At 42.5% G+C, this 13,945-nt stretch overlaps 1 protein-coding gene across 1 annotated transcript; it reads right to left on the bottom strand.

Moving 5' to 3' along the window:
• Positions 1 to 253: 253 nt before the first annotated feature.
• On the bottom strand, positions 254 to 1,860 carry LOC107800268 (putative xyloglucan endotransglucosylase/hydrolase protein 7). Its single transcript, XM_016623416.2, has 4 exons — positions 1,618 to 1,860; positions 1,423 to 1,523; positions 1,151 to 1,347; positions 254 to 958 (listed from the first exon to the last, which is right to left on the bottom strand). Exons 1-4 carry the CDS (start codon positions 1,805 to 1,807, stop codon positions 568 to 570), a joined length of 879 nt encoding a protein of 292 aa, XP_016478902.1. The 5' UTR covers positions 1,808 to 1,860; the 3' UTR covers positions 254 to 567.
• Between the last annotated feature and the right edge of the window lie 12,085 nt (positions 1,861 to 13,945).

Genomic DNA, 13,945 nt, shown 5'->3' with positions numbered 1-13,945 from the left:
TGTCGTCAAAAATAAGTTATAAAATTTTGTGTGATTATGGATCATCTCATTAATTAGGAGTATAGAAAAAACTTAAAGTTTAATTGTTCTAAATATATAAATGTAACATTTGACAAACTAAGAGCGAGGTACGGTCACATATGCATGAAGTGATCAAGCAAGAGTGTTCACACCAGAATTAGAACTTGATGAGTTAGCAATTTACTTTGAGGTTGAAAACCATTTAAACAAAAGAAGAATAAACATCGAGAACTCAATAAACATCACATCCTTTTCACATTTCTCAATCAAACAAGACGAGACATTATTGGCTCTCGTACAGTGTACAGCAAATACAAACAACAACAACAATATATTACAGCAATAAGAGGACATCTGACTTTTGCTCACTCCTTAATCTTAGTACTGATCTCACGTTCACAATATCACCGAGCATCCAGACATGAGCATGACTGTCCATATCAATACAAATATAACAACTTTCTTTTGTAGGGTCACATGTACGTACGGATATCTATAAGCAGCTGGAATGAATATGTATAAATAATTAACAGTTGATGTAAAGTTTCATATTCCGGCCACACATTCTGGTGGGGTGACTGGATTTCTGGATTTGTCAGTGCAATAATCATAGATCATGTGGTTCATTCTAACCCAGCGATATTGCCTTGCTTCCACAGCACTGAGCTGTTGGTAATTAGCTCCTTCCCACCAATTGCGTGGATTTGAGGCACAGTTTGCTGGTCCTGGCATTGCACATCCCTCTATGTCAAAGTCCTTGTAGTATGCGTAAAATGGGGATTTGCTCCAATTTATTTTCTCTAATCCACCTCTCGTTGCCCAGTCATCGGCTTCCCACAATGTGGAATACACTCCCATGGGTTGGAATTTGGGGAATGGGATTCCTTTTGCTTCGTTGTTCTTGTACACTCTAATGGGTACTGCGTCCACGTAGAATCTTCAATAGTACAAACAGTTTATCAGTAATACTTACTTGCATCTGGTCAAATAAGTTAATCATAACTAAATTTCTTGGATAGAAAAATGATACTATTTAACATGTCATATGCTATAACAAGGTAAACTATATGGTCAGTATATATAACTCAAATCCATGTTTTTATCGATTTTACAAGATGTGTCTACTTACACGGCGTGGTGGTGGTTCCAAAGAATGGTATAAGTGTGAAAATCAGCGGATGGATCGAACCAAAGGTTGACCCTTTGTTCCTTGTCACCTTTTCCATGAACATAAACATTCGTCTGGACAGTGTACGGCTGGCCTGACCTGTTTCCCAAGAACTCGAAGTCTAGCTCGTCCCTTACGTTGTCTGTGTCCGAATTCATCTGCAAAAAAAAATGTCATGCAGAATTTTTATTGAACATGAAGTCTAGTGTAAAATTTACAAACTCTGTGCTTACGTAAAAGGCGGTGACGGTTCCAGCAGAGTCACCAGGCACGAGCTTGATCTTCATGCTAACACGTCCAAAGAGGTATTTGCTTTTGGAAGCAAACCCACATCCTGAAAGAAATAATCAATCAACGATCAGTTTTACACCTCATGCAAGAGTACGACATAAAACCTAAAGCAGAACCAAAAAAAAATGAATTAGTGCCTGAGTTTTGGTCGAGAATAAGCTGAATGGCCCTGCCGCCATCGATTTGTTTGATGTGAGAGTAGGCCCAAGAGACCTTAAAGTCCTGTAGAAAAGTGGCGGGTCGTGCACTCACTGAGAAGGAAAAGGTCAAGGCATATAGCAATATTAGAATTGCAGCTGAATATTTTAAGGACGTCAATTTGCCCATTGTTTTTCTGTTAATTGTATGATATTATACAATTGGAGGCTTGGTGATAGTGTGAAGTTTGAGAGCTTTTTATATGCGTAACGATAGAGAAAACGACAAGTGGAATTCTGATCATACAGCTAATAGAAAGCCGTCCCTGGACCCTATCTCCTGTGCCAAACCCTACGTGATGATCAATTTCAGAATCATTCTTGACTTCTTTTGTCATATCAACACTTAAGGAAATTGTCCAGATTTTACTTTCAGGTTTATTACTGCTCTAAGTCTAAGGCAAGCTAGTAAAGCCAGATGTCCTACTCTAGTTCCTACCACTACTTTTCTTTTATTCTTTATTTTTAATGACTTTCGACTTAAAATGTCTTAAGATTAAACAGAAAATTAAAAGCCTCATTTAACTATAAATGATGGAGTATTCCAGTATTCATGAAATACTCACAGATTTTCATTTACAATTACTTTTTTTTTGTCAACTTCAAATCTCAGCTTTTACCAATTATTATCCAACCGCCTATTGTATTAAATCCTTATTATTAAGAATAAGATTCAGATTAGAAATAGAGATTATTCTACGATGAGTTCTATTTTAAACTATCCAAATAGGTAGCTCTTGAAGTTGTAAGTTAAATATGTCCTGATCTGTTTATTTATAGGAAATTAAGATTGATATAGCTCCGCCCCTGATTGCACAGATCAATAGTCCATGATACCATAAAAAGCAGATGATGTAATACTTTTCCCTTTTGATGTCTTTACTTTTCGATCTCTTCTATGGTGTATAGTATTTTATCAACTAAAATTTCTTTTGCAGCCTTTCTTAGTTCGAAGAGAAGCAATTAAGAAAAGAACGAGGATAAAATTACTACTCCTATAATATGTCGCTGAACTCCTATTCCTCTTAGGTTAGGATTTACGCATACAAGCCCTGAAACCGCGAAAATCCTCTGTTTGCATTTTCTCTGCCTAATTTAATATTCTCTTAGAGTTGAGTTTTTGGTCATCAATGAACAAAGTTCATTATTGCAACATTAGGTGCCATTAATAACATTTGGTGTACCCAATGTTTGTATGCCCAATCATGCACTATTGCTCCTTTTCGTTGGCGACCTCTAAATCTTGTGTTTGAGATGATGGGATGTTTTCGTTTATAAAACTATTTTGTAGTGTTTGGTTTGTTGAATATTATTTAAACTATTTTTATATAAAAAATGGAGAAATGATTTCCTTACTTAATGTAAAGGTAAAATCTAAGTCATTTTCTGGTGAAAATATCTGAACTTTTAGCTCATATTAATTGCTTCAACAAAATTCAAAAACTTGTCAATCCTTTGCTTACCTGTAAAATGATCCAATTGATTTGTAACATGGTTTATAGACAAGCAAATCGATTTGATTCTAAAATGATAAATAACTTAAATAAAATATAAGATTTAGGGTTGAAATCGAGATAAAGCAGCAGATAGCTGCTCTCGTTCCGGGAACAGAGCTTCCAAAGGTAGTAATACAAGTATTAGAAGACAAGAAATAAAGTATTATTGAGTTTTTGAATAATATATACATAAGTTTTTTTTAGAAAATTTGTATGTCCCACAAAGGCTGTTGAAATCTCTATTTATAGTTGTACCCACGAAACAAGGTCCTAGGATCAAGCCCCTCTTAAATGAAAATTATGGGAGCTATTGAAGAATGTGAAACGGCTAGCTATGAATGCCAAAATTCTCCATAAAGGACTGTGTATTTAGTACTGCAGAATATTTCTCATTGAATGCCACCGGGTGGCAGGCATTCGTTTGTCTTTATTAACAATATTCTCTTTCCGGTTCCAATTGGAGTTGTTGTCCCTGGTCTTGGTTTCCATCTGTCTCCGGTTCAACGTGTTGTTCTGTTATACGAGAATTTAATGTGAACCGATTTTACCCTATACAGATAGTCCCCCTGCTTTCCGGTGGTACATCATGGTATCATCAAAAAGTTGATGAAGACACCTTTCTGGGCGGGAAATTTTCTCCTCTGAAAAGTTTCTGCCGCTTGATTAGACGTACGTCTCCCCGCATTTAATGCCCCGAACACGCATCACTCCACGATTTAGCAATACTTTTGCCAGTTCTCGAGGTAATTATGACCATGATTTTAGCCGCCTATTCTTTTACTTATACGTCTCCTCCTTCTTCTTTTACACTTCACACTTTTTAACTCTCTCAATTTCTTTGCATCCAACTCTTTCTATCATTCGCTCCTCTATGATTTTCTTCTTCAAAGAACTCTTACTTTCATTTGCTAACCATGGACTCCTCCTCCAAGAACTCCAGCTCTTCAAAAAACAAATAAAGCATCAATGATGTTGCTCCTCCAACAGTGAGCACCATTATCCTCAGAAGGGTTAGTACATCCAAGGATTTTGAAGAGAAGTTTCCTTCTGCTAACTCCCGCATATGGGCTGTTGGCATTTACCCTTCTTTCATCCATCCTTCTAGCATTCCGGTTGTAAAGAAAGATTGTGGTTGTCATGATTTGAACATCATCGCTCCCGATCTGGTAGAGCGAGTAACTTTCCCAAAGAAGAGTTTTACATACGTTTACATGTATCCTTTACCTTGGGTCCATTCTCATTGAGTGAGGAACTTGACCCCGTAATTATGGAGCTTTGCTACCGGTATCAAGTACTGTCACACCCCCTTTTTAATCAACTTCCACTAAACCTCTTTAAATAATAAAAAAGCTCGAAAAGGGTTTTCAATTGAAAAGTGACAAAATTGTATTCAAAAGGAAATAACTCAGAGTCTCCACCTGACTTTGATTTCGGTGTGCAGGTCAACGTTTTTAAAAAAAATGATTTTTTTCCTTTTAAAACATTTTAGACTCTAAAACCAAGTCCGCACCAGAGATTAGGGTAAGAGGTTCATTTGACTCGGGGAGAAGGTGTTAGGCACTCCCCAAGTCCCGTAACTAGTACGGTTGCATACTCGATCTAGTTGACTTTTAAGAATATTCTAATTGAGGTAAAAGCACACAAAAGAAAATAAACAATCAAAAAGAAGCTCGAGGTCGTCCCACCTAATAAAGGGAAAATAAAACAAAAATACTACGAATTCTATTATCGATCTCCAAATACAAATACTTCGGGACATACCCCGGAATAAAATATATACAAATCCTTCAGGGCATTCCCCGGATAAATTTAACTAAGGGAACAACCTTTCGCCTCGAAACCAACAAAAATTCTAAGGCTTGACTACCCAAATGTGGTCGGCCTAACATGCTCCTACCGGTTAAAGAAGTAAATAAATAAAGCAAAACGATGAACATGTTCAACTAAAATTCCTTTTAAACTTCTAATAACCACCCCCACGATTTTATATTTATCATAACAAATTTAAAGTAAATGCCATAATTATCCAAAATAGACATAACATCCAAAGCACATAAGAACAGTGAAAAAAAAACAAAAAAACTAATACTAATAATTTAAAGTAACAGAAAGTGGATAAAATAGTGAGAGTCATTCAAGATTAGTTTAACCAACTCTATGGGGGCCATTGTGATATCCTTTATGAATATACTATTCCTAGTTAAACTGGATTCAAGTGTCGAAAGAAATTTTCAGTAAACATACGTTAATATGTTAAAGTATACGTACAGTATATGTATCATAATACCATACTAATCTTAACTTAAATCCAAACACATGAAGACAGGGTTAAACTATTCCACAAGTTATACTACTACTGATATTTTTAAACGATTTTCAAGAAAGACTAGCAACGTAATGAAAGAAACATGTATTGGAAAACTGTCACGACCCAATCCCCGAACCCGATCGTGATGGCGCCTCTCGTGAAGACAAGGCCAGCCAGACCAAAATGGAACACCTCTTTTAAACAATTAATCATCATAAACAGTAATAACATATAATATAAGGCTCATAAATTGCGGAATTTAACGATAATAACAGCAGGAACCATCCCGACACAGCCCAAACCAGGGTGTCACAAGTAATGAGCTACTACAGAATTTGCTATAGGTCTACAAAGTATGGAATCCAATACAACAGTCTGAAGAAAACATAAATGATAGAGAATAAGTGAGACAAGGGGTTGCGGACGTCAACAGCTACCTCGTAACTCCAAATCACTGCCTAGCCTGGAAGGAATCAGCACTCGGGTGCGGACTCTGCTATACCTGGATCTGCACACATAGTGTAGGGAGTAATGTGAGTACTCCGACTCAGTGAGTAATAATTACAAATAATGGCTGAAAGTATGAAAACACGTAAAGGCACAAAGCAATTCCATATCAAGCAGTAAATCAGTGAAGAAATCAAATGATATTCCTTTTTAAAACAAGTAAAACAGGTAATTTCACAGGTAATTAACAAGTAGAAATCCGCCCCTCGGGCACAGTATCAATCGCTCAGCATAGTATCAGCCCCTTGGGCTCACTCTCAGTACAGTATCATCCCCTCGGGCTACCTCACAATCACTCAGCATAATGGTCAGCCATTGTTACCTAACCAAATTTCATCAAACAGTGTCATTGTTACCACTGTTTCAAATCACATGGGTACCCGTGCTCACTATGGGTGTGCAGACTCCGAAGGGGCCCTTTACGGCCCAAGCGCTATATCAAGCCACCTCGTGGCATCATCACTCAGCATATCCTCACATCACTCAAGCCACCGCATGGCATAAATAGTATCTCAGGCCCTCGGCCTCATATCACTCAGCATATCCTCACATATGGCCCTCGGCCTCACTCAGTCCAGAAATCATCATAAGCCCCTTGGGCATTAGTAAAACAGTAGTTCTCAGTCCAAAACATGATGTAGAAATATCATTTAAGTTTCAAATCTGAGTAAAAGTGGCTGAGTTTGTAAAATAGTAGATATCAACAGGACTGAGTTCAAATAATAAGTCAAGCAATAAGGAAATAGTGATAAAAATCCCCGAAGGGTTCAAATAGTTGGCACGAAGCCCAAATATGGCAATCAGCCCAAATCATGATGGTACAAATGAATTTCAGTCAAATATTCGGTAAAATCATCAATCGGGATGGACCAAGTCACAATCCCCAGTAGTGAAAGACCCCACACTCATCATCCAGCGCGTATCTTGCCTCAATATAGCACTACGATGTGCAATCCGGGGTTTTAAAACCTCAGGGCATCATTTACAACCATTACTCACCTCGAACTGGCTAATTCTCTAGCTCACGACGCCTTTGCCCCTTGAATTGGCCTCCACGCGCGTCGAATCTATCCAAAATCAGAACGAATACGTCACAATATGCTAAGGGAACAAAGCCCAAGCGAAAACATTCGAAAAATATCAAAAATCTCGAAATTAGCAAAATTCGAGCCCCGGGCCCACGTCTCGGAATCGGGTAAAAGTTACATTTTCAGAATCCTCATACCCTCACGAGTCCAACCATACCAAAATTATCCAATTCTAATACTATTTGGTCCTTCAAATCATCATTTCACATTTTTGAAAGGTTCCACAATTTTCTTCCCAAATTCCATCTCAAATCACGAATTAAATGATGAATTCAGTAATAGATTCATGTATTCTAGCCAAAACTGAGTTAAAATCACTTACCCCGATGAATTTCTTGAAAATCCTTCGAAAAATCGCCAAAATGCAAGCTCTCTAGGTTAAAATATTAAATAAAACCCAAAACCTCATATTTATAGGTACCCCTCAGGTTTCAGCTCACGCGGGCCGCACCAAAACGCACGCGGTCCGTGCAAGCCAGTGCGGTCCGCACAAAGGCAACGCGCGGCCGCACAGGCCTCCCTCTGAAGTGACAGATTTTAGTATTTTGGCCATAACTTTTGATACAGATGTCCACATTACGATATCTTTACCTTTCTGGAAACTAGACACGAAGTGCTACAACTTTCGTTTTTAAATCACTTCAAAATTCCTTGTGGATCAAAAGATATGAGTTTCCAAAGTAGGACCAGCGGATCGTTCCCCACCGCGGCCGCACACCACTTTGTGCGGTCCGCGTGACACCTACCGCGGCCGCATCCGACTTTGTGCGGTCCGCACGGAACTCACCGCGGGCGCACTCATCTTTGTGCGGACCGCATGGTTGAGTTCTGGGGCCTGCTACAGCTATGATTTTTGCACTAAAACATCCTGGAACCTACCCGGAACTCCCGGAACTTCAAACCAATTGTACCAACACATCTCATGACATCGCTTAAACTTAAACTTCGGAACGCTCACAACAACATCAAATCACCAATTTAACATAGGATTCAAGCCTAAGAACTCCAAGAACTCTTAAATTATGCTTTCGATCAAAAGGTCTATCAAATCTCGTCCGAATGACCTGAAATTTTGCACACACATCCCAAATGACACAATGAAGCTACTGCAACTCTCAGAATTCCATTCCGACCCCTATGTCAAAATCTCGCCTATCAACCGGAATTTGCCAAAATATCAATTTCGCCAATTCAAGCCTAAATCTTCTCTACAACTCCAAAACCCATTCCGATCGCGCTCCTAAGTCACAAATCACCTCCCGAAGCTAACCGAACCATCGGAACTCACTTTCGAGCCTTCTAACACATAAGTCAACATCCAGTTGAGTTTTCCAACTTAAGCCTTCTTAAAAGAGACTAAGTGTCTCATTTCTTACCAAATCCTCTCCGAACTCGAACTAATCATCTCGATCACATAAAACACGGATAACGAAGCGTAAAGAAGCTGAAATGGGGGAGATGGAGCGGTAGCTCATGAGACAACTGGATGGGTCGTCACATCCTCCCCAACTTAAACAAACGTTCGTCCTCGAACGTGTCAAGAAACATACCTGAAGCCTCAAACAGATGAGGATATCTGCTCCGTATCTCCCGCTCGTTCTCCCAGGTAGCCTCCTCCACGGGCCGACCTCTCCACTGCACCTTTAGTGAAGCTATATCCTTTGACCTCAACTTCCAGACGTGGCGACCCAAAATAGCTGCTGGCTCTACATCAAAGGTCAAATCGTCATCCAACTGAACCGTGCTGAAGTCCAAAACATGAGACGGATCCCCAATATACTTCCGGAGCATATAAACATGAAATATCGGATGCACACTCGACAGGCTGGGTGGCAAACCAAGCTCATAAGCCACCTCCCCAATCCTCCGAAGCACCTCAAAAGGCCCAATGAACCGAGGACTCAAATTTCCTTTCTTCCCAAATCTCATAACACCCTTCATGGGAGAAACCTTCAGCAAGACCTTCTCACCGACCATGTAGGACACATCTCGAACCTTCCGATCCACATAACTCTTCTGACGTGACTACGCTATACGAAGCCTCTCCTGAATCACATTCACCTTCTCTAAGGCATCCTGAACCAAATCTGTCCCCAATAGTCTAGCCTCGCCGGGCTCGAACCAACCAACCAGAGATCTACATCGCCTCCCGTACAAGGCCTCATATGGAGCCATCTGAATACTCGACTGGTAGCTGTTGTTGTAAGCAAACTCTGCAAGTGGTAGAAACGTATCCCATGAACCTCCAAAGTCAATAACTCAAGCACGCTGTTGTCCTCCAATATTTGAATAGTACGCTCAGACTGTCCATCCGTCTGAGGATGAAACGCTGTGCTCAACTCTACCTGAGTACCCAACTCTCTCTGCATGGCTCTCCAAAACTGTGAAGTAAACTGAGTACCTCTATCTGAGATGATGGAAACAGGAATGCCTTGCAACCGAACAATCTCCCGGATATAAATCCCTGCCAACCGCTCTGAAGAATAGGTAGTACACACAGGAATGAAGTGCGCAGACTTGGTCAGCCGATCCACAATCACCCAAATAGCATCGAACTTCTTCAAAGTCCGAGGAAGTCCAACCACAAAGTCCATAGTGATTCTCTCCCACTTCCACTTGGGAATAACCATCTGCTGAAACAAGCCACCCGGTCTCTAATGCTCATACTTCACCTGCTGACAGTTGAGACACCGAGCTACAAATCCCACAATATCTTTCTTCATTCTTCTCCACCAATAGTGCTGCCTCAAATCCTGATACATCTTCGCGGCACCCGAATGAATGGAATACCGCGAGCTATGGGCCTCCTCCAGAATCAGCTCTCTAAGCTCATCCACATTGGGCACACAAATCCGGCCCTGCATCCTCAACACACCATCATCACCGATGGTCACATCTCTGGCATCATCATGCTGGACTCTGTCCCTAAGGGCAAGCAAATGCGGATCATCATACTGGCGCTCTCTGATGCGATCATATAAAGAAGACTGAGGAACCACACAAGCCAACACCCGACAGGGATCTGAAATATCCAACATCACGAACCGATTGGCCAAGGCCTGAACATCAACTGCAAGAGGTCTCTCCCCAACTGGAATATATGCCAAACTCCCTATACTCACTGCCTTTCGGCTCAAAGCATCGGCCACCACAGTGGACTTTCCCGGATGGTACAATATAGTGATATCATAATTCTTAAGCAACTCCAACCATCTCCGCTGCCTCAAATTAAGATCCTTTTGCTTGAACAAATGCTGAAGACTGCGATGATCAGTGAACACCTCACAAGATACGCCATACAAGTAATGCCTCCAAATCTTCAATGCGTGAACTATGGCAGCCAACTCCAAATCAAGAACGGGGTAGTTCTTCTCATGGGGCTTCAACTGCCGAGAAGCATAAACAATAACTCTACCCTCCTGCATCAACACACAACCAATCCCAACTCTTGAAGCATCACAATACACAGTATATGAACTTGAAGCTGATGGAAAAACCAATAGTGGAGCTGTGGTCAAGGCTGTCTTGAGCTTCTGAAAGCTCTCCTCACACTCGTCCGACTATACGAATGGAGCACCCTTCTGAGTCAACTTGGTTAAGGGCGATGCAATGGATGAAAATCCCTGAACAAACCGGCGATAATAGCTTGCTAACCCAAGAAAGCTACGAATCTCTGTGACTGAGGATGGACTGGGCCAACTCTGAACCGCCTCTATCTTCTTCGGATCAACCTGTATACCCTCGCAGTACACCACGTGCCCCAAGAAAGCCACTGAACTAAGCCAAAACTCACACTTGGAGAATTTTGCATAAAGTTTCTCCTCCCCCAGTCTCTGCAACACAACTCTCAAATGCTCCGCATGCTCCTCCTGACTACGCGAGTACACCGGAATATCATCAATGAATATAATAATGAACAAATTCAGATAAGGCCGAAACACACTGTTCATCAGATGCATGAATGTTGTTGGGGAATTGGTTAGCCCGAAAGACATAACAAGAAACTCATAATGACCATATCTGGTCCTGAAAACAGTCTTAAGAATATCTGAATCCCTGATCTTCAACTGGTGATAACCCGAACGGAGATCAATCTTGGAGAACACCCTCGCTCCCTGAAGCTGATCAAATTAATCATCAATGCTAGGCAAAAGATACCTGTTCTTGATTGATACTTTGTTCAATTGCCTATAATCAATGGACATTCTCATCGTTCCATCCTTCTTCATCACAAAGAAACCGGTGCACCCCAAGGGGACACACTAGGCCGAATGAACCCCTTATCTAGGAGTTCCTGAAGTTGTTCTTTCAATTCCTTCAACTCTACTGGTGCCATATGATATGGCGGAATAGAAATGGGCTGAGTGCCCGGCACCAGGTCAATACCAAAATCAATGTCCCTGTCCAGTGGCATGCCCGATAGGCCTGCAGGAAAAACATCAGGAAAATCCCTCACAACTGGGATAGAATCAATACTAGGAGTCTCAGCTCCAACATCCCTCACAAATGCTAGATATGAAAGGCAACCCTTCCCAACCATACGCTGGGCCTTCAAGAAAGAGATCACTCTACTAGGGATATAATCAGTCACACCATGCCACTCGATCCACAGTACACCCGGCATAGCCAAAGTGACTGTCTTAGCATGGCAGTCTAGAATAGCACGACACGGAGATAGCCAATCCATGCCCAAAATGACATCAAAATCCATCATGCTCAATAGCAATAGATCCACTCGGGTCTCCAGACCCCCAATAGTCACCACACATGACTGGTACACATGGTCTACAACAACAGTATCGCCCACTGGGGTAGATACATGAACAGGTAAAGCAAGAGACTCACGGTGCGTACCCAAATAACGAGCAAAGTATGATGACACATAAGAAAAGGTGGAACCGGGATCAAATAATACAGAGGCATCTCTGTGGCAGACTGAAACAATACCTGTAATGACAACATCTAAAGCAATAGCATCTGGCCTGCCAGGAAGTGCATAGAAACGGTCCTGACCGCCCCCTTATCGACCTCCCCCTCTGGAGCGACCCCTAGCTTTATGACCTCCACCCCTAGCTGGTTGGGCGGGTGGTGAGGTAACTGGAGTTGTAGTCGAGGGCTGACCCCTCTGCTGAGATGAACTAGCCATACGACGAGGACACTGCCTCCACACATGTCCAAACTTTCCACACTTATAACAACTCCCAGGTGCTAGAGAGGGGGACTAAAGGGAACCCCTTATGCACTCGACATAAAAGAACCCTGAGCTGACGGGGCACGAGATGAACTCTGGGCTGGAAGGGCACTGAGTGATGATTGGCCCCGCTGAGATCCATGATGACCATGACCCGAAGATGCCCCGCAATACTTTGGGCGGGCTGACTGAGCATGCCTGAAAGAACGGCCTCTACCATGCTGAAACTGGCCCCTCGAAGAAGCACCACTATAACTGCCAGATCCTCGAGGCTTCTTGGCCTCCCTCTCCTCTCGATCCTGACGGAGAACCGTCTCAATCTCGCGAGCGGTATCGACCACCTCCTCGAATGTATCACCCAACACCCTCTCTCGGGTCATAAGAATACGGAGGTGATAGTTAAGGCCATCAACAAATCTCCTGATCCTCTCACGATCTGTTGGAACCATCCAAATGGCATGACGAGCCAACTTAGAAAACCTCGACTCATACTGTGACACAGTCATATCCCCCTATCGCAACCACTCAAACTATCTACACAGCTCCTCTATGTGGGACTACGGCACATACTTCTCCAAGAAGAGAGTGGAGAACTGTTGCCAAGTAATGGGCGCTGCTCCAACCGGCCTACACCTCTCATACGCCTCCCACCATGTGAAGGCAGCCCCAGTAAACTGAAAGGTGGTAAATGCCACACCACTAGTCTCAAGAATCCCTGTTGTACGGAGCATCCACTGACACTTATCAAGAAAACCGTGGGCATCCTCGCCCTCGGCACCACTGAATGACGGAGGCTGGAGTCTACCAAACCTCTCAAGACGACGCTGCTCATCATCCGGCATAACTGGCACGATAAACTCCTGAGCTAGTGCAACCGGCTGAGCTGGAGGTGCCCCCAGTGTCTGTAGTCCCTGCACTACCTGCTTAGGTGTGCGATCAACGGGGGTCTGATTGCCTCCCCCGCCTGTGAAGTAGCTATTGCTGTAGTGGCTGAAACTGCCTGAGCCAGGCCAGTGCAAACTGAAAAGATCTGTGCCAAGGCCCCCTGAAGACCCGAAACCACGATAGGCACAACTGGTGCCTGAAATGGTGCTGCTGGAGCATCCATAGCGGGAGCTTGATCTGAAGCTGGGGCAGCCGATGCATCAACAGGTGCTGCCATCGCTGCTCTTCCCCTGCCACGTCCACAACCGCGTCTACGACCTCTGGTGGCCTCAGTGGGTGGAACTGGTGGTCGTCCACCTCGTCCGGTAGCTCGCGTCCTCACCATCTGTGAGAGAATGGAATATCAGAAGTTTAGTACTAGTACCAACAAGTTCGCATGACAAGAGTTTCAAGAATATGAAATTTTTCCTAAAGGTTCTGCAACCTCTCGAGATTAAATACAGATGTCTCCATACCGATCCGCGAGACTCTACTAAACCTGCTCATGACTCGTGAGACCTAAGTAACCTAGGCTCTGATACCAACTTGTCACGACCCAATCCTCGAACCCGGTCGTGATGGCGCCTCTCGTGAAGACAAGGCCAGCTAGACCAAAACGGAACACCTCTTTTAAAAAGTTAATCATCATAAACAGTAATAACATATAATATAAGGCTCATAAATTGCGGAATTTAACGATAATAACAGCAGGAACCATCCCGACACAGCCCAAACCGGGGTGTCACAAGTCATG

The sequence above is a fragment of the Nicotiana tabacum genome, chromosome 3 (genome assembly GCF_000715075.1).
Source record: "Nicotiana tabacum cultivar K326 chromosome 3, ASM71507v2, whole genome shotgun sequence".
In the NCBI taxonomy this organism is placed as follows: Eukaryota; Viridiplantae; Streptophyta; class Magnoliopsida; order Solanales; family Solanaceae; genus Nicotiana; species Nicotiana tabacum.
Note: the sequence above shows the minus strand (reverse complement) of the source record. Positions and strands in the feature narration are given on the sequence as shown.

Bases quoted from the DNA above. Each gene is read 5' to 3' on its own strand.
- LOC107800268 (XM_016623416.2), bottom strand. From the start codon at position 1,807: ATGGGCAAATTGACGTCCTTAAAATATTCAGCTGCAATTCTAATATTG. The intron at 1,348-1,422 runs GTAAGCACAGAG...TTTTTTTTGCAG, and splicing joins GAACCGTCACCGCCTTTTAC to ATGAATTCGGACACAGACAA. The intron at 959-1,150 runs GTAAGTAGACAC...GTACTATTGAAG, and splicing joins TGGAACCACCACCACGCCGT to ATTCTACGTGGACGCAGTAC.